Source organism: Hemitrygon akajei, chromosome 2 (genome assembly GCF_048418815.1).
Source record: "Hemitrygon akajei chromosome 2, sHemAka1.3, whole genome shotgun sequence".
Classification (NCBI taxonomy): Eukaryota; Metazoa; Chordata; class Chondrichthyes; order Myliobatiformes; family Dasyatidae; genus Hemitrygon; species Hemitrygon akajei.
This window is the reverse complement of record NC_133125.1, coordinates 21,644,124-21,665,251: the sequence shown is the minus strand read 5'-3', so window position 1 is coordinate 21,665,251 and position 21,128 is coordinate 21,644,124. Positions and strand designations below refer to the sequence as shown.

At 39.3% G+C, this 21,128-nt stretch overlaps 1 protein-coding gene across 4 annotated transcripts in view; it reads right to left on the bottom strand.

The window, feature by feature from the left end:
- fer (fer (fps/fes related) tyrosine kinase) overlaps nt 1-21,128 on the bottom strand; it is a 156,440-nt gene that overhangs the window by 23,956 nt on the left and 111,356 nt on the right. For 2 of the 4 annotated variants that reach the window (XM_073068125.1, XM_073068117.1), the window contains exons 10-13: nt 17,597-17,662; nt 6,358-6,450; nt 4,017-4,220; nt 1,632-1,754 (exon numbers count right to left, since the gene is read on the bottom strand). In XM_073068125.1, coding sequence (XP_072924226.1) covers nt 1,632-1,754; nt 4,017-4,220; nt 6,358-6,450; nt 17,597-17,662 — 486 coding nt within the window. Of the gene's footprint in view, nt 1-1,631; nt 1,755-4,016; nt 4,221-6,357; nt 6,451-13,965; nt 14,071-17,596; nt 17,663-21,128 lie in introns of those variants that run through there. The other 2 variants (XM_073068134.1, XM_073068143.1) reach the window with 2 other exon arrangements.

The following is a 21,128-nucleotide window of genomic DNA, read 5'->3' as shown; positions in this document are numbered from 1 at the left end:
ATTTCAAGCCATACCATAAATTCCAGTGTATAAACCGACCCGGAGTAAAGCCAACTACCCATTTTCAAGTCACCTTTGTATAAGCCGACCCCCTTTGTAGAGGTTTTTGATTTAACCAGAAAAGATCACAAGATCTCACATGCCGGTACTCAGCTTTGCCGGATCCGGACCCCGGAAATTTTGTGAACCTGTACCTACTAAGAAAACAGGCCTACACATTGTAGAGCGTTATAGGCGAATTCTTAATAAATAAATCAGGGAGAGGAATTTTGGATCAGGTTTCCAATGGAAAAGAATCCTCTGAAACATACCCCCGTGAAACCATTTAGCGCCCATCGTAATCTCGTTAAAACATAACACAGGGTGGCGGGATCAGGCCTTGTACTCAGTATTGAGTTTGCAACCACCATGTACAAAAGATTAAAACAAATGCGTTATGATGTTGGCTTCAAGCTGTTGATTTTGCTAAAGGAACGAATAATTCTGCAGCTGCTAAGAAGTTTAGTGTAAACGAGAAACAAGTGAGAGAGTGGAGAAAGGTAGAGGACACGCTGAGGGAAATGTCAAAGACGAATGTGCAAACTGCGAGAAAACATGCCAGTGGCCAGAACTGGAAGAAAAAGCGTTAGAGTGGGTGAATCACCAGTGATCGTCTGGATACATAGTTACCAGAGAAATGATTGAAGTTCAAGCGTTGAAATGGGATGAAAAACACCGTGAGGTCAGCAAAAATTTCAAAGCTATGCAAAGTTGGTGCACCCCATTTATGAATAAATGTGATCTTGTGTTGAGACAAAAAACAAAGATTGCTCAGAAAATTCCCGTGGGGTGTTATTGTTTACGTTCAAGAACGCTGCTGGATGGACAAAGCAGGTTGCTTAAAGTAGGTTAAAGAGGTGTGGCGTTGACGTCCCAAAGGTTTCAGGAAGGAAAAGTCGCTACTTGTCTGGGACATGTTCAAAGCGCACTTGTCAGGTGAGACAAAAGCAGCATTGAAAGCTGAAAATAAGGACATTGCAGACATCCCCGGTGGTTTGATGTCCGTGCTCCAGCCACGAGATGTGACTTTAAACAAGCCATTCAAAGAATTCATGCGTCGACAGTGGAACGAATTTGACTCAAAAACAGCCAACAAAGACGACCCGTCTTCCATGTATTTGTTTTTCCAAAGTTGGCATCCTCTGTATAAGCCGACCCCCTAATTTTAGGACCAAAATGTAGGGCCAAATTCTCAGCTTATACACTGGAATTTACGGTATGTCAGTGATAATAAACCTGATTCAGATTCAGATCTTTACTAGAGATTATCCACTTCACAGCGATCCTACTATCTGCCAGCTTAATATTCTATTTACTATTTTAGACTATTAGTACAAAACTAATCAGATAATTTGGATTTAATATTTTAATCATGAAAGAGTTAAATGAAGAAGTTTTACTGTTTTATTATTTGTATTACATAGTGTGAAAGACTTGAATAAAGTAACCATTTTAGCAGCAGGCTTCAGAAGGGAAAGCTACAAAATACTGACTGAATTACTCAATGCTTGCTTAACAGTGCTGCTCAGATCAACTAATTTCAACTTGTGTTAAAGTAAAATTCTCTAATCTAGTTGCCCGAGTACACTTACTTTAACAACAGGATTTAAGAGGACCACTCCTGATTTTTTTGTGATTACTTGCTTTGTGCTGTAGTGGTATTCTACAAGCTGAGGTATCGTGGGAAATCCAGTTCCTTCAAATCGATATTGATTCTGCGTAAAAGATTGAAAAGTACATAGAATTATAGATAAACTTAAAAGGTTTTGCAAACCAAATAGCAACAGTCCAGCAATTTATAGTATTACAAATAATAAATAAACCTGTGGATCCTGGATATCTGAAATAAAAACAGAGAACACTCAGCCATCATATGGCCATAAGGCACAGAAGCAGAATTAGACCATTCAGCCATTGAGTCTGCTCCACTATTTAATTGATTAGGGCTGAATTTTTTTTCCTCTCTTCACTACAATCTCCTGCCTTTTCCCTGTAACCATTAATGTCGTTTTTTTAATCAAGTAACTATCAACTTTTGCTTTAAATACACCCAATGACGAGGACTTCACAGCTGTCTGTGACAATGAATTCTACAGATTCACCACCCTCTGCCTTGAGAAATCTCTCCTCATCTATTTTCTAAAGGGACATCTTTATATTCTGAGACTGAGCCCTCTGGTTCTAAACTCTCCCACTACTGAAAACACCTCTCCATGTCCACTCTATATTCAGGCCTTTTAATATTCAGTAGGTTTTCAATGAGATTCCCCACTCACTCTTCTAAACTCCAGAGCTTTCGAACGCTCAAGTTAACCCTTTCATTCCTGTGATCATTCTCCTAAACTTCCTCCGGACCCTCTCCAAATCATCACATACTTTCTTAAATATGGGGTCCAAATTCCCTTTCATCTTTGGAAAGCGAAACAGTTAATGAAGGACCTAATGAAGTCCTCAATCTGAAATGTTAACTTTATTTCTCTTTCCATATATGTTACCTGACCTTCTGAATGTTTGCTGCATTTTCTTTTTGATGTACTTTAGCAATGATCATTAGCACAGAGATAACAAGCATATGAAACAAAAGAAACTTAGTGGCAGATGGCTTCTTGTTTATAACTGGACATCCTGCAGTTAAGCCCCAGGTTGAGGGATAGGGTGATGTGAGTTGGAGAAGAGGCACTGGAAAGACACAGAGCTTCTGGAAGCTTTCTGCAGTCCCTTGAGCAGTTATTTCCTTTTTAAAGACCGGCATGCCAAATAAGATGACAGGCCTACTTTAAGAACAGATTCAGCAGGACAAATTGAGGTGTAAGCATATCTTAGAAGGTGAATCAAAATAAACTGCACCTACAGAAGAGTAGAGAAAGCTTAACACACTCAAACTGGAACATAAATAGAGTTCTGCACAGGTTGAACTGCTTCTACTTGTGTTGCAAAATTCTGCACTTATAATACTTGTGGAGCATATATGTTTACACGGGACAAACATTGGAAAGAAATCCTCCAGGAGTAAGCAAGGAACTGAAGAGGTGCTGGGGGAATTTCATATGTTTAGAGAAATAACAAGGCAAATCAATTACTTTGGTTAACTGGAAACTAGAGACTGTTATTTCAAAATAAGCACCTCACAATGAGAGAATATCAAGAGGTTTTATGTAAAGGGGTGTTAGAGGTGGTGGTATGGGAGTGGGGTGGGCGTGCATGTTCAATCTTCGACATGCCAATTAAGTAATTTACACAGAGAAAATAAACTAACTGTTTACTTCAAGTCACAATTCCTAAATGCAAGAAAACATTAGATAAGTGATCCTGACCCCACCACCCCACTGTATAATTCTGAGGCATGGACTACTGATGGGAGGCACCTCAATGCAGTAGAGAAATATTGTCAACACTGACACTGCAGAATCCTTCAAATCCACTTGCAGGTTATATAAATCAACATCGGAATTCAGTTCCACGTCAACCAGTCCAGAATCAAGACTGTAATCATATTTGGGTCTGATTGGTACATCATGACACTAGAATCATGACACTACTTTGAAATCTGTCATGGTAAGTAATTATCAGACAGACAGTGGAACTGACTCAAGGAGATTTTCAAAGCTTCCTGAGAAAGTGTAATACCTTCACAGGCTCAAGGGATCTCTTACTTATTCTGCTCAAAATGAATATTTGGGAAGGCACTTCATTAGAGGTACTTGAAAGTCCAGTGAATTCAGTGGTAAGAGAGCTTCAGCTCCCAAATAAACTAACCCCTCATTGTCAAACATCTCTAAAGCCAGAATCTGCAGAGTCCACATTGGTCTCCTCAGCTCTTTCAAATGCTCAGAACTGAAGTGGAAGAGAATAATCCTTGATCCCTCAGGAGTGACGTTGCAGCACAGCAAGGATGAAATGTTCACATTTTCAACTTAAACTTGCACAAAAATTTATCAGTGGAAGAACAAAGCTTTTTTACCCCCACAACTACTTACATCTGTATATTGGATGATAAAGTGTCTGCGCTGCCCATCTGAGTAAACAGAAAGGACGTATTCACCAGGTTTGCCATGACTTTCTCGGACTAGGAAGTCCCCTTGCTGTTTCAGCAGCTCCTGGGCTTCTATCCGAGGAATTGCTCCATGATACCAGTCCTGTTCAGATAATGGTTTCTCACTGGAAGGCATCACATCAAAGAACTAAAAGAAATAAAATGTTCTTAATTTTGAAAAATGTCCAAGCAATCTGTAATACTACATTAAAACAATTATATTTGAAATTCCACATGTAAAAAAACCAGGCAGTTAATAGGAAAATTGAGTATTCTAAATAATAATAGTAGCTTAGAAAGTATTAAATTTTGATGGAATGCTGTAACATTTCCAAGATATTTTATAATTAGAAGCTTGTTAACACAGGAAACTTTCATCATGTCAATAATTTCCATTAATTATGGTAGAAATGATTCCTTAGTAAGACCCGCTAAATAATAATGAATTCCTGCTGAACCTTTAAAATTTCAGTACACATACATTAATACAAAAGCCATATCACTGTACAAGACTGGCAAATAATGATAGGACAGTTACCACTACAACAGAAAATGTTATGCTATATTTAGTTAAAATATGAAGACAACAGACCAACAGAAACAAGATGTGCCTCTGGTCTATGACCAAAAGCTGATTTTTGCAATCTCTCTTTAATAAATACAGTTGTCCAAACAAAATCTAAGTTATATGAAATTAAAAATTGTTTCTTTGGTTTAGCCTGCTGCCATCTTGTATACGTACAAGAAAGAATGAGAGATCAAGAAAGAAACAGAAAGCAAAAACTGATAATGAACTATTTCAAATTACAAAGGAATTGGATCACACACTTGATTCATTCCTGTAATTATTACTCAATATCTAGATAAAATGTCAATCACATTCAATTCCTTAATTATAAAAAAGTTAAAATATTTGTTTTAACTATTTAAGAAGAATGATTATGCAGAAAATAACAAAGCATTGATTTTAATACATTGCCAAATTTTCCCCATTATGAGCACGTGAATAAATGTTTCTTTTTAAAAAATTACATTTGCAAAATCAAAATCAAAACAGCCCTTCAGCTCAGCATGTCAATGCTAACCACCATATACTCATGTATACAAAAACAATTTGCTGCAGCTTGCAGTAGATGTACAGAACGCAGGAAGTTGGGGAGAGTAGCAGAGCCTGCCCAGTGCATCACAGATACATCCCTCCCCACCATCATTACTACCTTTCTGAGCTGCTGCCTCAAAAAGGCTCTATCTGTCGTTACTAATCACCACCATCTGGGCCATGCCATCTTCTTGCACCTACCACTGGACAAGGGATACAGAGCCTAAAATCCCACACCACCAGATTCAAGAACAGCTACTTCCCTTCAACCATCAGCTCTGCACAACCCTAATCACTATCTCAGTCTAGCAACATTATGACCACTTTGCACTACAATGGACTTTCTTTTTGTTCTAATTGTGCTTTCTTGTAAAAGTGTATAACTTATGTTTATTTTTGTGTGAGAGGCTATCTGAAGCTATGTGCCTGTGACGCTGTTGCAAATAAATGTTCATTACCACTGTGTAAGTATGTACTTGTGCATATGACAAACTTGACTTTGAGCTTTCAATGTCCTGGCAATTCAAGTTCACGCGCACATACTTCTAAAACATTGTGAGAGTACCAGCCTCCCCCACCTTTGCAGGCATTATATTCTAGATTGTAACCACATTCTGTGTGAAAAATTTTGCTTAAACTGGTCTTGCGACTCTCTGTTAAGGGGAAAAGTTGAGTAATGGTTGGTTTAAGGAGTTTATATATTCTCCCCAGGACTGAGTGGGTTTCCACTGGTTTCCATTCACATTCTAAATGCATACTGGTTAGCAGGCTAATGGGTATAATTGGGCGATGTGGGCTTGTTGAGTAGGAAGGGTCTGTTACCGTACTGTATCTCTAATAATTATAACAAAATAATAATATTCACTCTACACCCCTTATAATTAAAAAAGAGGCAACTTATTTATTCAATGCATTCCAATAAAGGAACTGGAACACGACTGACTTCAAAATGATTAATTGTTACTTGCCCCGGAAACAAAATGCACCAGATTATCATAGGAATCACATATGAAAGCAGCAATACAAATTGTCTACCTCCATCTTTTCTGGGTAACTAGGCAGAAGACACAAATTCCATACTTTGCAGAAACATTTAGGATTGTTCTGAAAATTAATGGTTAAAAAAAGGCAAGGTATTTGCCTGAATTACCTGTCAAATAATGCATATGAAAATACAGTTACTTACAGATGAGCTCAAATAATTCTTTGGTGATCGCATGATCCCAGCAATGGAATGTCGAATGGAGTCAAATTTTGAAACCCTATCTTTTCCTCTATCCTGAAAAAAGAATACAAATTATTTACAATAAAGCACACATTCTTTTGTATTCTAGATTTTAGATTTGTGGCCTAATCAAGATTTAATCAGGTTACCCTTATTCAATTCATATACTAATGTTTAAATACTTCAATATAGCCTGAGATCAAACTTGGGATGTTGTACACTGGGGAGTGACGGGGATGGGTTCCCCACATATCTGTGTGGAACTTGAGTTGGGCTACATATCCTGGAGCAGAGTAAAAGGTGATTTTGACAGAGGCATATAAGATCATGAGGGCTAGAGTGAGGTGCTAAAAACAAGGGGGCATAGGTTTAAGATCTGAAGCAAGAGAACTAAAAGGTCATCAGGGGCATCATCTTCATGCAAAGGGTAATGCATATTTGGAACGAGCTGCCAGAAATAGCGGTTAAGGCAGGCACATTTGTGACATTTAAAAGACAAAAAGTTAAGTACACAGATAGCTTTAGAGTGCTACGTGCCAAACATGGGCAGTTAGGACTAGCATACTGGGCAACACAGTCAGCACGGAGGAGATGGGCTGAAGGGCCCGTTTTATACTATAAGGCTTAAAAATTGATATATGCAGTGTTGTGTGCAGTTCTGGTTGCTGCATTGCAGGAGGAATGTGGGGACTAGAGAGGTTTGCCAGGACACTGTCTGGACAGTGTTGGCTATGGGGAAAGGTTAGACTGTTTTCTCTGAAGCTTCAGGGACTGTGGCTTAACTGACCGAGATAGATAGGGTAGATGGCAGAATTGTCAAATATTAGAGGGTGCAGATTTAAAATGAGAGGGGGAAAGTTTAAAGGAACTTTATGAGGCAGGTTTATTTTAAGTATATTTTACATGGAGGGCAGCAGATGCCTGGAACAGACAGGGAGAAGTGGTGCAAGTAGATATGGCACCAAAATTTATGAGACATTTAGATAGGAAGAACAGGCCATATAATAGAGGGGTGTAGACCATGTGCAAACAGATGGGATTAGCTTGCAATGGCATCATAGCTGCTACAGACATGGTAGGCTACGGGGACTGTTCTACATTCCATATAGAATACATTATATTAAGCAACACAACATTTACAGAAGCCACAGTATCAAATGACATGATTTACTATTTTATTAAATTAGTACAGTGCAGTGGCACAGTTGGCAGAACTGCTGACATACACCACCAATGAACTTGGTTTGATCCTGACTCCTGTTCTGGTCTATGCAGAGCTGCACATTGTCCCTGTGACTGTGTGCTTTTCTACCTGGGTACTGTTTGTTCTCCCACATCCTCAAAATGTGCAAGTTGGTAATTTATAAAAACACAAAATGCTGGCAGAACTCAGCAGGCCAGACAGTATCTATGGGAGGAGGTAGTGACGATGTTTCGGGCCGAAACCAGTTTAGTTGGCCACTGTAAATTGACCCTGGTATGTTGATGAGAGGTAGAATTTGGGACTGTCGATCACAATGTGAGAAAAAAAAATGGGATTAGTGTAAATGTGTGTTTGATGGTCAGTACTGTTTCATAGCTTTATTACCTCATGAGTTTACATTAAATAGAGTTTCCAAAGACTTGTAATTGATTGTAATATTTTAATTTTTCAAGAATTCACAAAAACAATCAATTCTATGCATAAAATAATTTTTAAAATATGCACTGGGAAACACTGTGAATTATCTCCGCCAATTAGAAAAAATGCATACCTAATCACATCAGGGTTAATTGCAAGAAATTAAAATTTCAGAACATTTAAAGATAAACCACTATGTATTATTAATTATAAAGCAAACAAAAACTGCAAATCTGAAACAGAAATTGCTAGAAGTAAATGTTTAGTTCATTATTGTCAACAAATACATTAACAATTTTGGCATAAAGCACTTCTTCCAATTAAAATAATTTCAAGGAATCTGATCAGTGGCAAGGGGAAGTACAGAAACAAAACTGGAAATCCTCAGAAACTGTAGAGAGCAGACATTGGATAGAAGATTGAAGTAGTGGATATGGTCCAGTCCACTACAACCCTAATCCACTAGTGGGGAGTGTAGTGCCTCCCTACTATTGAGCTACATCTACATGGAGCACAATTGAGGAAAGCAGCATTCATCATCAAGGACCCCCACCATCCAGGCAATGCTGACGTCTCACTGCTGCCAACAGAAAGGTGGTACAAGAGCCTCAAGACCCACACCGCCAGGTTCAGAAACAGTTATTATCCCGCAACCATCAGGCTCTTAATCCAAAAGGGATAACTCTTTTATGGTCATGGAAAAATAGTGGTAAAAACATCAAGAGGGGAATGAAAGGTAATGAAATGAAGAATGAAAAAAAATTGTCTTAAAGTCTCCAGATCAGGTATGAAATTTAACCAGAACTAGAGGCCAAAATTGGAAATTGTCTGCTCCCTTGATAGAAAAACAGCAACCCCAATTCATGGGTACCATATCTCTCCCCAGTGCACCCACTTATTCCAAGTCTTGTGAAGAAAACTGAAATATTAACACATTAAGTTACTGAAATCAATTTTAACAGCAAAAATAGGGTGTTTGAGTGGAAGGCAGTTTTGCAGCTTTTGGAACTTGAGCTTTTTGAAGATTTCATCTCAAACAGGGGTTCCCAACCTGGAGTCCATGGACCTCTCGGTTAACAGCAAGACTTAATGGCATTAAAAAAAAAGGTTGGGAACTGCTTATCTCAAACAGCAAAGCAGGAATAAAAAGATAGGGATGAAAACAGAATGAAAAATTTCAGCAGCAAGCTAAAAGTTGCTGACATCATACTTTTGATTAACTCATCTGCATTAGTGCAAAGAAATAAGGAGAAAAAGTCCACATGAATTGTTTCCTCATGAGGAAGGCGTGCATTGTGATCTCCAGTCAACACAAGAGTTGTGAAGGAGTGTAGTGCCTGTTCTGCAGAGGGGAATCATCCTTCAGAAAAGATACGTTGTCAAACTTATGATCCAGATTTGTCAGCAAATTAATTGTGAGATCATCAGTGGCTCTCATAACCACACAAGTAGAGTTCAATGCATAAATCACCAACTTGCTTGTGCAGCTTTTCTGAATATCATGCTCAACTAGTATTTATAGATGGACTCAGATGTAAACATAAAGCAAAATGCAAAAAGCTTCACATAAATCATTAATATTTTCTAAACTCACCAAACAAAAACTTAGGCATGTCTAATATATTAGAAAAAGTAAGTGTTTACTAATGAGGGAAAGCAGGAGCTGTACTGGAACCTCTGAGTCACACTGGAACCTGTATTTTAACCAGCCATTTAACTAGTATTCTAACCAGTCATATAAGAGTTGTGCGGAGTGTAAATCCAAGAGTGGGAAGAAGGGATGAAGTTCCAAGAATGACATAAATCACAGGGATTTATCAGACACTAATACTACAGGGAAAGGTACAAATGTGGGAAATGATAAAGAAACGGTGACAGAAAAAGCAAAAAGAGCACAAACCAGAGAGCAAAACAGATAAAGCAAGAGGTTCAGAAATAATAAAAAGATAAATGCAAAGGCTTTGAACACGAATGCAGAGTGCTCAAACAAATGAATTGATGGCACAAACAAAAATAAATAAGCAACACACACAAAATGCTGGAGAAACTCACCAGGTCAGGCAGCACCTATGAAAAAAAGTACAGTCGGACGTTTCAGGCAGAGACCTTTCGGCAGGGTATGATCTGATAACATTTCAGAAAGATATTGATTGGGATCTGCATATTTAAGGATATATACAGAATGGGGAGCAGAATAATGAGTGTAATCCCTTCTGTCAGGGAAAAGGTCCCTCCATATATCAATTAAACCATACATCCTCAAAAAGTGTATTAACTTTCTTATGTAAAGATTTTGTTTCATAGGTTTTTCTATTGGAAGAGTCTAAGTTTGGTTGTAATTGTAAATTTAAGTCTCCCCCACCACATATTAAGAGACCTTCTGCTTCCGTTACCATAATATCAGTAATTTTCTGAAAGAAACCAATATCACTTCCCAGGGGTGCGTATATATTCAATAGAGTAACTGAATTGCCCTCTATATTCCCCTTTACCAGAATATATCTGCCCTCTTTATCTCCCATTTTGAATACTTTTTCAAAATTTAGCTTACTTGAGATAAGAATAGCAACTCCTCTCCCATGTCCTGATTTATATGAGGAGAAAAACAGATTAGTGAAGCCCATTCTCTTTAGTTTTTTTATGCTCATTATCCCTTAAATGAGTTTCCTGTAAATATATTACATGGGCTTGTTCTTTTTTCATTTTGGATAAAATTCTCTTACGTTTGATTGGATTTAATAACCCATTGACATTAAAAGAAATGAATTTTACCTTGTCCTTAGCCATCTGTATTTATCTGTTAATGTATCATTGAAATTAGAGTAAAGCTTAATCAATCTACTCCCAGAACAAATAAGAACCAAGAAACGCAAATAATAACAAAAATGGCAACAAACTTGTGATTCCAAGGCTGAGGTCTCTAGTAGATGACCCTGCGTTGAGCTAGAGGAAATGTCTAGCTGTGGGGGATAACCCCTCCTACTTGTGAGTTGAGGGCCCCCATTGCCATATTCATAAAAGTCAGTGAACAAATCCATTACACAGAAAAGATTTCCCTGTGTACTCCTCCTATAAATATATACACATATATACACACACACACACACACACATATATATAAACATTTTTACATACATACACATATACATACACATATATGCACACATACATATATTCTCATTCTGGTGGGGAAAAGGAGTAAGTGAGTGAATAATGAATAACAACTAAGTAATATAAAATCCACATTATAATAAGTATTTCTCGAGATAGGTATATCACCGTGTACTTTTGCTTCCATTTAGCTTCTCAACTTTTTAAAAGTTAGCCAAACCTTATGGCTCTTCTGAAGGGGGTGAGGACTGTCTTTGGAAAACTCCCGGTCTCTTCCTGATATATTTCTCTCGGCTTCCTCCCGTCTCCTGCCTTCTCGATTCTCGCACTATTTCCCAAGTGGAGCGGGATAATTCCTCAGTCAGGCTTTCCCTCGTTTTGGTCATCCTGACGGGCAACCCTCTGGCCTTCATGTCTGTAGTCGCCTCTTCCACTGTCTGGTACAACCGCGTCCCGTTGTCATAAAAGACTCGAAGTTTAGCAGGGTATGGAGTTTGAAATCTAATCTTATTTTGCTTTAGTACTCGCTTTACTTCAGAGTATTCTTTGCGTTTCTGGAGGACCGCGGGGGGGGGGGGGGGGGATAATCTTGGTCGAAATATATTAATTTATCCTCTAAAAACACTCTTTTCTTACCCCAGGCCCTTCGTAGAATCTCCGCCTTGGTGCTGTACCGAAGGAATTTAATTATTATTGAGCGTGACTTTCTATCCTGGGTAGGTTTCAGGACGAGCGCGCGGTGGGCTCTTTCGACTTCCAGCTCCATAGCCGAGGGAAGATCCAGTGCGTCCCGCAGTAACTTTCTGACAAACTCCATCATAGACGAGCCCTCCGCTCCTTTGGGAATGTTGTAGATTCTGATATTTTTCCGCCGTGATCTTCCCTCCAGGTCAAGCAGTTTATGTATGATTTTTATTGTCTTACTCAGTATCCGTTCCACGTTTTGAACGTGATCTTCCACCTTCTCAATTCGAGTCTCTGCCACTGCTATTTTTTGATTGACGCTGGTGAGCTCTGACTTGATATCATGGAGCTGCTGCTTTATTTCTTTCTGAAATTCCATTATTTCTTTCAGGATTTCAAAGATACTTGCCACTTCGCCTGAACAAGGCCCAGCGTCCGCCTCGCTAGCACGCGGTCAGGTCGGAGAGCCACTCGCTGCACTCCTCTCGGACGCAGGCTCTGCAGTGTCGCTTTTTTTATTTCTATTCTTTTTCCCCATTCTTGCCCCTCTTTCCAGTTCAAATATTTTTCAAAAAATACTATATTTGATGGGTTATCGGGGCTTAAAACGTGTTTTTCCGGAGGAGCTAGTGACTTAAGCTGCCATTCTCGACGATGATGTCACCGGAAACCCCGAATATTTAAGGGTATATGACATTAAGGAAAGAGAGAAATGTAGCAAATAGTTGAGCAGTGTTTATGAAAATTAGTTATGACTTAGTCCAGCAGACAGGGATTGCATAAATTCAAAAAAGCAAAATGTGGGAGTGGTTTGGGTGAAAATCAGATATAAAAAGGCCAGGCTGCGGTGGGAGAGCTGTCCGCTAACCGTAATCTCATGATTTGACAGAGTGGTAGAGTTCTGAACATGGGAGGCTTTAACTTACATGGAGATTGTGGAAAGTAGATGGCCAAGGGTAGCTAAGATGATGAATTTATAGAGTGTTTTCGGATAGATTCACAGAACAGTAATCTGGAACCCACCAGAGAACAAGCTGTGCAAGATCTGGTACTGTAAATTATGACTGGAAGAATTAATTAAGTCATGGTGAAGATGCCCCTGGGTAGTAAAGATGATAAATATGAATAAGTGTTATATCTGACTTGGATGAAATCTAAGGTTCATAATTTGAATTTGTAAAAAGAGAATTATAAGAGTACAGAGGAGGAAATGTCAAAAGGGAATTAGCAAATTAGATTAAGGAATTGGTTAATCAAAATGCTAAGACAGGCAAAATATGGGAGTAGAGACAGACACAAAGATTGGATTGATCTGAGGCAGACATAAATGTTTTGGTTTGTGGGGTTGAGACACGTAAAGTTGTTAAAGGCAGAAGCAAATTTGGAGAGGATGGGGAGAGAAACAAAAGTCAGAAAAGAGACAAAAAAGTGTGGGGTGGAGCAAAAAGAGAGAGAAAAACAAAGAGGGACAGATAGGCTGCATGGTATGACTGAAAATGGTGTTGAATAAACCTATATATAGCAATGCTTCTAGTTTTCTTTCATACATCTTATCACTTTCAGCTTCAATTACAGGATTGTATTGTGCAGCACTAAGCGCAATGCCAGCAAGCGTCAGCAATAAAGATAAGACTAAATTAAACCATACAATGCAAATTAAATCTCATATCACAACTCTCCCCAAAAGGGGAAAAGCTGCTTTAGCTGACGATAGCAAAATCGTGCCAAAATAAATACATTCCAAGCAACTGTTTTCAATTTAGTTCAACTATCATGCTGAATATTCATAATCAGATGATTTTTAAAAACATATTAACAATAATCCATATTATTCTATGCAGTTAGTATTTTAATCCATAAATTAAACTGCTTAATAAAACAGCTCATGTTACCATAGTAACTAGTTTCACTTTCACATGAAACAAAGACTAAAAAAAGGTTCAATTCATCAATCCTAGTGAATTACAACAACAATCATGAGGGACATAAATAAGGTGGATGGCAGCAATCTTTTCCCCAGGTTAGGGAAATCCAAAACTAGGGGGCATAGACTTACAGTAGATAATGTAGGTGATCAGAATATAAACATCAACAAACTACAGATGCTAGAACTCTGAAATAAAGACAGAAAATGATATAGTCACTCAGCAGACCTGCAACAGCAGTCCTTACACATCTTCCCTTCTCATTATGCAGGGACCCAAGCAGTCCTTCCTTCAGAAGCAGTGATTCACTTGCACTTCTTCCCACGTAGTGTACTGAAAAGATTTGTGAAGAAGTTGTCAGGACCAGACAGTCTGAGTTATAGAGAGGGGTAGGCTGGGCTAGGTCTATATTCCTTGGAGCATAGGAGAATAAGGGGTGCTCTTATAGAGGTTAATACAATCATGAGGGACATAAATAAAGAGTATGGTAGCAGCCTTTTCTCCAGGGTAGCTAGGGGGAATAGATACACGGTGAGGGGGAAAGGTTTAAAAGGGACTTGAGGGACAACTTCTTCAATTGTCACTTAAAATCCCCAACTCACTCCTACACATCTCTCTCTGTCTATGGCCTACTGCACAGTTATAATGAGGCCCAATGGCTGCCTGAGGAACAACAACTCATCTTCTGCCTGGATATGTTGCAGCCCATTGGACCCAACATTGAAACCTCCAACATTAGGCAACTTGTTCTTTCTGTCTGTCTACTGTCTTTTATGCTCATTTTCCCTTTCCTATTAGCTTAGTGTGGCTTGCTGGGCATCCCCCACTCCACCACTGAGCTCAGCTGCAGAACACCCATGTGCTGGAGAAAAGGGCTGGATTTCTTTTGCTGACATTTGGATGGGATCAGGGACCTTTTAGGAAAAAGGAAGTGGAGGTGAGTTTAAATTATTTTACTTTATGTTCATGCTTTAATTCTTAGCATTTTATGGTACTTTATTTACTTATATACATGATCCATTATTTTAAAAAAATAATTAATCCCTCTACATTTAAATAATTTTAATATCTCTATCAAAGTATTCCTAAATCTTGGATGCAACAGAATATCATAAGTTCCATGAGCCTTTGGAAATACAATCCATATACCAGGATGATCTGAGGGTAGAGGGTCAGGTTGGCTCTATCCAGATGAGTTCAGTGTGGCTGGCAGATATTGTGGGAGGGGACTGCAGCACAATCTGGCCCAACTTTCAGTTTTACCTAAGCTACAGAAAGAATTAATGCATTCTGCTTTTCTCTGCAAACTACAAGTAATAGCTTCTGTTAATTGGAATCATCTCTGTTCAAATCCCTTAGAAAGATGAATGAATTATATGCATGTTGAATTAATTAAAATTTAAATATATACCTGAAAGCTACAGTAAAAACTACATATATTTTTGTGAGAGCAATCAAAAGGCAAATGTCATTAGTTAAACTTATCCCTATATGCACCAACTCAAAATACTACTGAACATCAAAATGCCAGCTGATAATGGTACAGCAAACAAGACGTTTGAGTCAGCAGGTCAAAGGACAGCATAATAGAATTGTTACAGCCCAAAAGACAGTAATTTGGTTTCTTTCAACCAGAGCAATTCACTAGTTCCAACACTTCTTGCCCTCTCTATGTAGTATTGAAATTTTACTTCCACCATATACAGTACTTATCCAGTTTCCCCCTTAAGGCCAAAATGAAACTTGCCTTCACCGTATATGTAGGCAATGAAGCCCAGATTGCAACCAAAAAGGGCATTAAAACATTTTACTTTATATCACACCAAATTCTTTTCCCTGGTCCTCAACTGCCTCAGCAAAAAAAACGGCCTTTCTTGATTCATTCTGTCCAAAACCTTAATCACTTATTATATTTCTATCAAGACTCCCTTAAATATGTTCTTATCTGAAGAAAATAGTCTCAAACTCTCTAAGATATCTTTATGACTTCAGTACCTAATCCCAAGGACATGTTAATCAGTTATGCATTATGTGGCACTTTACCATAAACCTCCTGGAAACCTTGATTTCCTTCATTACCTTCATCAACTCTACCAATCCCCTCAACAAAAATTTTCATCAAGCCATTTAAACATAATTTGCCCTTAACAAATTCTGTGTTGGCTTGCCTTAATTAATTTCTATTATTCCTGTCCTAGATCCGTATTTTAAAGTATGTTGCCTTTAAGAGGCCCCATTTTTTTTTTCCCATTTTCAGCCTTTTTATATTTATAGCTTGCAGAACACTTCAGGCTTCTTGTTTATGTCAGCAGATATCTTTTTCACATACTCAACTCTTTCCTTCAATTTAATTTTTACTTCTCCTCTGCTTCTTCTATAAACAATATGTTTTTGTCATAAACATCATTTTTCACTTTATCTTCCTCTGCATCTCTTTCATCATTCATTGAGTTCTGAATTTGTTTGTTTTCCCTTTGACCCTTAAGGGAACACGTTTTCTCTGCATCTGAACTCTCCCTTCCTTAAAGACTTACCATAGTTCAGCTACAATTTTGTCTGTCAATTTTTACTTTGAATTTACCTAGGTCAGATACACTCCCATCCCAATGAAATTGTCCTTCCTGAAAATTAATTACATTTAATTTGGATTGCCTTTTCTCATTTTTAATAGTTAACTTAAATTTTAGTGATATTATAATCACTGTCTTTCCTCTTAAATGTGGTCTTCTTGACCCACCCCATTCCCTGGGAAGAGTTCCAACAATGCCACTTTCCTTCATGTGCAAGTAACCAGAAAATTATCCTGGACATATTGCAGAAAATTGTCACACTCTCCATTCTTAACACTAGCAAAATTAGGCAAAATTAAAGGCACCGAACTTAACTATCCAAGACTACATCTAGCAGTTTAGTGTTCTCTCTATAGTTTCTAAGCTTGAACAAAACAGATTGATTCTTTGACCTTCTGTCACATCCTCTCTCTACAGAACTGTTATATTCTCTTCAAGCAATACTGCTACCTTCCCCCTTTCTTGGCTTCCCCTTCTTTAAAAGTGGAACTTGAGTTTAACGGACTACCTTTGGCTGTTAAGATAAGCTGAATACTACTGCTGCTTATCATTATTTCTGTGCAAGTGTAATAGCAACTTTAGGAGACTTGAGGTGCAGATGTGCACTTAAATGCTGATAAGCAATATTGCTGTTCAGATGTCTACAGCATTGGACATTGTAAAATTGCTTTATTTCTGTGTTGAATACAAGGCAAATAATCTATATTCCATATTGTATTTCCCCACAATGTAGGACATTCAGCCTATTATTTCCATGCCAGCTCTCTGATGAATCCCATCAATTCTGCTCCCCCAATCATCCATCTATAAATCCACTTTCATATACGCATATATTAATATCCTGATTCTCCCACCAGCCAACTACACTGAGGGAATTTACAGCAGCCTATTAACCTAACAATAAGATTTTTTGGATTGTGAGGGATAACCAGTGGCTTCAATATTCAATTTTGTTTAATGACATTTCCAGTACACAAGTGTACATGAGAACAAAATAATTGTTCTCCGGATCTGATGCAGCCCAAAAAACACAATTAAGATAAAGAACACAATAATTTTAAAAAACATAATTAATATAAGTACATAAGACAGCTTATATAATGCATTTTGAATTTCAGAAAGCTTTTTATAACAGATTAGCGTGCAAAATTAAAATGTATGGGATGGGGGTTAGATACTGTGCCATTATGGATACAGAGGACATTTAGTAACATTCAACGAAAGTGAAAAAGAGTTAACATTTCAGTCAAACACTGTCAGAACTAGAAAAGAGAGAGAGAAAAAGATACTTGTTTTCGAAGAGAAGGATAGTTTTGCATAGTTTTGATCTCCTGATGTGAGGAAGAATGTTCTTCCTGTGGAGAGAGCACAATTAACAGTTTGCTAGATCTAGGGATGATAGGACTTACATATGAAATATGGATACATGACATATGAAGTGCTGGCAGAGATGGTAACGCAGCTGTCTCACAGCTCTGGTAACCTGCATTCAACTATGACCCCTGATGATATCAATGTGGAGCTTGTATGCTCTCCGTGTGATCGTGCAGGTTTTCTCTGGATACTAATTTTCACAGATGCTGAGTCCAGTAGGTTATTTCGCCACTGTAACGTGTCTCCAGATTGCAGGTGGATGTAGGAAATTAGATAGTTATGGGAATGTGGAGATATTAAAATTAGTGTAAAAATTACTTGATGGTTAGCACAGATTTGTTGGGCTGAAGAGACTATTCTGTGCTGTATGACTGAAGGATTGGGATAACTGGATTTGCGTTCATTAGAGTTAAGAAAAGCAGCACCTTATTAAAGTCCTGATGACATTTGGACAAACAAGATGCAGGAAATGGTGCTCAATGGTGTGAAATCCAGAAGCAAGGGTCACAGCCATTCAGGACTAAGATAAAGAGAAATTTCTTCACTTACAAAGGGGGAACCTCTGGATTCTCTATTCCAGAAGGTTGTTGAGTCCAAATTATTAATTTCATTTCAGGAATTCAATATTGAATAGACTATTTCTTACATTCTTCACATACATGAGGAGAATTTCTTTACATTGCATCTCCGTCTAAATGGGCAATGTGCAATCATAGTAATTTATAATAAACAGAATAGTTAATATAACATAGAAATACACACAAATCAGTGCGAGTTAATCAGTCTGATGGCCTGGTGGAAGAAACTGTCCCAGAGCCTGTTGGTCTTGGCTTTTATGCTGTGGTACTGTTTCCCAGATGGTAGCAGCTGGAATATTTGTGGTTGGGGTGACTCGGGTCCCCAATGATCCTACACACCTGCCTTTGTAAATGTCCTGAATCATGGGAAGTTCACAAGATGCACTAGGCTGTCCGCACCACTTTTTGCAGAATCCTGCGATTAAGGGAGGTACAGCTCCCATACCAGGTAGTGATGCAGCCAGTCAGGATGCTCTCAATTGTGCCGCTGTAGAAAATTCTTAGGATTTGGGGGCCCATACCAAACTTCCTCAACCATCTGAGGTGAAAGAGGCACTGTTGTACCTTTTTCACCACACAGCTGGTGTGTACAGATCACATGAGGTCCTTGGTGATGTGGATGCCGAGGAACTTGAAACTTTTTACCCTCTCAACCCCAAATCCATTGATATCAATAGGGGTTAACCCATCTCTGTTCCTTCTATAATCCACAACCAACTCCTTTGTTTTTGTGACTTTGAGGGAGAGGTTGTTTTCTTGACACCACTGTGTCAGAGAGATGACTTCTTCCCTATAGGCCACCTCATTATTGTTTGAGATTAGTCCAATCAATGCAGTGTCATCAGCAAACTTAATTAGCAGATTAGAGCTGTGGGTGGCGATACAATCATGGGTAAACAGGGAGTAAAGGAGGGGACAGTACGCAGCCCTGAGGGGCTCCTGTATTGACAGTGAGAGGGGTGGACGTGAGGGAGCCCACTCTTACCACTTGCCAGTGATCTGTCAGGAAGTCCAGGATCCATCTGCATAAGGCAGGGTCAAGGCCAAGGTCTCTGAGCTTCCTGCCGAGCCTGGATGGAATTATGGTGTTGGATGCTGAACTGTAGTCCAAGCATCCTTCTTCTCCAGATGTGTAAGGACAGTATGTAGAGCAGTGGTTATTGCATCGAATTTGACCAGTTGTGTCAGTAGGTGAATTGTAAGGGATCCAGTTTGGGTAGTAGCATGCTGCAGATGTAGTCCCTGACCAGCCTCTCGAAGCTTACTATTGAGGTGAGTGCGCCAAGATGCCAATCGTTCAGGCATGTTACCTTGTACTATTTTGATACAGGGACAATAGTGGATATTTTCAAGCAGGAGGGCACTCTACACTGGGAGAGATTAAAAATGTCTGGAAACACACCTACCAGTTGTGCTGCACACATCCTGAGTACTCTCCCTGGGATGTGACTGTCCACTCATTGGAAACATCTGCGTACCTCAGCCTCAGAGAAGACCAGGTTGCAGGTTGTAGCGGTGGCTTTCCTTGGAGGCTCAGAGTTAGTGACATTAAAACAAGTGTAAAAGCAATTGAGCTCATCTGGGAGAGAGGCCGCGATGTTGGCGGCACCACTATGTTTAGCTTTGAAGTCTGTGATGGTATGCAACCCTTGCCACAAGTCATGTGTGCTGAATCTTGACTCAATCTTGCCCCTGTATTGTTGTTTTGCAGCCTTGATAGCTTTGCACAGATCATAGCTGCTTTTCTTGAGCTCCTGCTGATTGCTGGCAATGTAAGCTCTATGTCACACAGTAAGTGCTGCTCACACGGGACTAGTGATCCAGGGTTTCTGGTTCAGGAAGACCCTCACTGACTTCTGGGGGACAACGTCGTCGATGCACTTCCAGATGAAGCATGTGACTGCATCCATGAACTCGGAGACATCCTCATCATGAAAGACATTCCAGTTGATGTCATTGAAGCAGTCCTGCAACATGGAGGCTGATTGGTCGGACCAACACTGGACAGTTTTAACTATGGCCATCTCTTGTTTCAGCTTCTGTCTGTATGTTGGCAAAAGCAGGATCGAAGATGATTTTGCCGATGATCAAAAGGAGAGCTTTGTAAGTGTTGCAGAAGGGAGTGTAAGTGGTCAAGTGTCTGATCTCCACGAGTGCTCACCTAGATGTGCTGACAAAACTTCGGAGAGACTTTCGTCAGCGATGCTCGATTAAAGTCACCAGGTGATGAAGGCAGCCTCTGGGTGTGCAATCTCCAGCGTGTTGATGGTCTTGTACAGTTCCTTGATGGCCAGGTCAGTTATCAGCCTGCAGCGGATTATACACAACTGTGATGATAACAGCCGTGAACTCCCTAGGCAGCCAGTAGGATCTGCACAGAAGCATCAGGTATTTCAGATCTGGGGAACAAAAACATACGAGGGCAAGCACATTCTAGGGATCACACCAAACATTGTTGACCATGAAGCATAACCCTCCTCCTTTACTCTTCCCAGTGAGGTTTTTTGACCTGCCTACCCTGAACAGGGAGAACGCAGAGGGCTTGTTAGTGTAGTCCGGTATCTCCTCAGTCAGCCAAGTCTCCACGAAGCACAAAACATTAGATTCCTTTGTTTCCTGCTGGTAGGAGATTATGGCTCTCAGTTTGCACAGCTTGTTGTCCAGGGACTGAATGTTAGCCAGGAGTATGCTAGGGAGCGGTGGCCGATTTGCACGCCGTTTCAGCCTCACCAGGACGCCAGCACTTCTCCCTCGCCTCCGAGGGTGTTTCTTCCAAGGGTGGTGATGTAAGAGATGAGTCTCCTTTGGATCACATAAGCAGAGGTTCCCAGTATCGGAAAGGCAGCACATAATGCCAATTTTCAGAAGA